The sequence below is a fragment of the Tupaia chinensis genome, unplaced genomic scaffold, assembly GCF_000334495.1.
Source record: "Tupaia chinensis unplaced genomic scaffold, TupChi_1.0 Scaffold000256_1, whole genome shotgun sequence".
NCBI lineage: Eukaryota > Metazoa > Chordata > Mammalia > Scandentia > Tupaiidae > Tupaia > Tupaia belangeri.
In genome coordinates this window covers 2,779,352-2,782,318 of record NW_006159736.1, presented here as the reverse complement: position 1 = coordinate 2,782,318, position 2,967 = coordinate 2,779,352, and the positions used below count along the sequence as shown (strand labels likewise).

Sequence of the window (2,967 nt, the reverse complement as noted above, 5' to 3'; positions counted from 1 at the left end):
CAGCAGCTCTTCATTGTCTTCCACAGAACAATTACATCAGTTCCTTCCATTTCCAGAGAAAGAACGAACGGACGGGTTTTGCAGAGTAGCAGATGAAAATAAGAGGAAGAAGCCAGTTTATTTACATATTCCTAATCAGGTTAATAGATAACCTTTTCATGGGAAAAGGAAATACCCTGGAGAATTGGAGGATCATTTGAAAAACCTGCTTTCACTTCCTCTGGGATCTACACCACCTGCTGACCACAACTTCAACTCACCAGTTACTTGTGTCTGCTGAAAAACCTCCAGCTTCAAAGAGAAATCTAGCCAATAAGTGTGATCTGTTCCAGAGACTGAAAGATTCAAGAGAAGTTAAATGCCATCCATGATGCTGTTTGAAAAATTTTAAATGTATCATCAGTCATTTGCTATTTACTCAATAGATTCACTGCAAATCCTAATGCAGAAAGAGGATTTAGAGTCTAAATTCGTATACTGAGACGGGGTAAGATAAGAGCTGTCTTATGAGTAGTTTGGCCTTGGCTCATCTGAGCAACCAAGGATTAGAGCCAAATCTGTCCCATCCTGACGACTGATGCTTTATTAGCTTAGGGCGTGTGGGAGAGTCAGGTGCCCAATCCCACTCTGAGACTATCATGGTGAAGACGAGCCAGCCTCCATCCTGGCTCCACCCCACCCCCTTTCACCCTGGGTGCCCCAGACATTTCCTCTTCTTCCCATATACCAGCTCTGAGGAGCATCGCACCACCATTCCCTAGAAAAGGACAGTTTGGATAGTAGGGCCCATTTTTAGAAACCCAAGTACCAGAGACAGGCGGGAGATGCAGTTCAGCCTCCAGTGACATCAGATGAGAGGACCTCTCCCTCCACAGGAGAGTCTCAGACATTCAGAAGGAATGAGTACCTCTTTGGATGCTCAGAAAAGATTAGAATTCCCATCCACTTGTTGCTTGAATTACTTGTGCTCTCCTGTCGTCCTCCTGGGCCTAAAGACCTTAGCTCCCTGGGCTGTCAGAGCAGGAGAAATCGACAAGCAGAATGGAGCACCGGCTGCTTCCTGAATATATCGATACCTGGATCTCTGCTCCCCTTGTGACTGAGTGAGCCTGGGGTACAGGGAAGCCAGAGGTGCGTGGGCGAAGGAGGAACAAGCTAAGTCCTGTTCTGCCCGGGACAACAAGGGCACAGCTCCAAGATGTTCATTGCTCCAGAGCACACGTTCTTGGGGTGTGTCCTACACCAGGAAAAAAAACTCCTTGAGGCCAGAGATACCACTCCTAGAGGGGGAGAATTCAACCTCAATATGTAGAGGTCCTGGGAGAAATCCACAAATGTTAGAGACAACGTGGACACCCTGACCCTGCGATTGGACAAAGCACGACTCCTGATCTGTTTGGCTAAGAATAATAGCCTTTGACATACAGGACACAGGAGCAAAATGAGAGGAAATCTGGGGAATTTAATCTGCGAGATGGTTTACACAGAGGTTGGCCAACCAGTAAGGTTGGCTGACAGGCATGGTGGTTCTCTCCCTCCTCACCCAGGCTTGTCCATGTGCCAATGCTTCGAGAGTCTTCAGAAAGTACTGGCAGGGAGTACTCCATCAAAATGCCCCAATAAAGAAACAAGAATATGCTTTCAACACTAGTAATGAAAGCAGCACCATAAAAGGCAGGAGTCTCTTGTTTACAAGTGACAGACACTTAGCTCAAAGGGACTTTGTAACTTAAGCCAAAAGGGGAATTTATCAGCTTACATAAATAAGCCGGTATTAAAAAAAATCCTCTGTCACATCTAGAATCTGAGGCTTCAGTAACATCATATGGGCTTTGTCTGACTCTCCTCTTAGCTTTTCTTGCTTCTCCATATTGGTTGGCTCTGCATACCAGCTCTCCCATGAATAAGAAAGGGGCTGTTAGAAGGATATTGGTCATTCTTTTGCCTGTAGCATCTGGAAGCACTCTTCATGGTTAGGGAATTTCCCACCTCTTAAGTCTTGGGGAGGCACATGACCTCCCAGTTCAGATGCTGAAAATGTCAGATGGCTGATTTTCCAAACTCCTTTTCGACTTGGACTCAGCCATGTAACCCAGACTACCCCAACAGAATTCTTAAACTTGGAACAAGAAGCAAAAAAGAAAAAGAAAGCAGCAAATCTGAAGCCTTCTCCATGGTGAGCAGACATTCCTGGAGCAGCAGCAGGAGCAAAAACAGTATCCGGAGCTCACAGCTCTGTAGGTTAAAGAGCGCAGTGGCTAGGATGCCCACGTGATCGTTGCACCTGTCCTCAAGTGGAATTTGGAGTCATTGTTTCCAGGTATTTAACCTGACTCTCTGGCCATCTCAGAGATTCCATGTGCTATTCAGTAACTTTTTTTTTTTTTGAACTATAAAAGGATTTTATTTATCCAGAGCAAAAGGATGAAAACAATATAAAAATCAAAAGTTTATCTCGCATTGTGTTAACTTGTCTCTGTCAAATGGGAGTCTGATTTTCTTTGTATATTTTGTCAGGGTCCTGGTCTGCTCATGAAATCCTTATACAGGAGGAACTGCGAGGTGGCTTCCTGTGACACTGTGGGAGAAGTCTTAGCAGGTTAGGAGTAGCTGGTGGGTTCTGCCTACTTCTTTCCCTTCTGCTTCATGTGTGCTACAAAATAGGCATTGTGCACAATGGTGAGGCTCACCGTTAGTGAAACGAAGCTCTGGAAGCCCACTTTGCTATCTCGGCAGTTGTCCAGGTCCTTCATTATTTTGTCCACAGCCATGGGTCCCCCCTTTTTTCTTTCCTTTCTTTTTTTAAAATCTTTTTATACATTCAATCGCTACACATCATGTAGCTTGTAAAGAGAATTTACCCAACATGAAATACAGCTCAGACCAGTCCAGTTGAGAATACTGTAATATTATCCTCAACAGTTAATAAATGATTTCTGTGTCCCCACAAATGCCCTTCCTATCTAT

At 44.7% G+C, this 2,967-nt stretch overlaps 1 protein-coding gene across 1 annotated transcript in view; it reads right to left on the bottom strand.

Annotated features, from left to right (window-relative positions):
- Positions 1 to 2,624: 2,624 nt before the first annotated feature.
- The window catches only part of LOC102474789 (protein S100-A10-like), a 13,185-nt gene continuing 12,842 nt past the window's right edge, over positions 2,625 to 2,967 (bottom strand). Inside the window, exon 5 of the mRNA XM_006149191.1 lies at positions 2,625 to 2,770. Within this exon, the coding sequence (XP_006149253.1) occupies positions 2,625 to 2,770 (146 nt within the window). The remainder of the gene's footprint in view (positions 2,771 to 2,967) is intronic.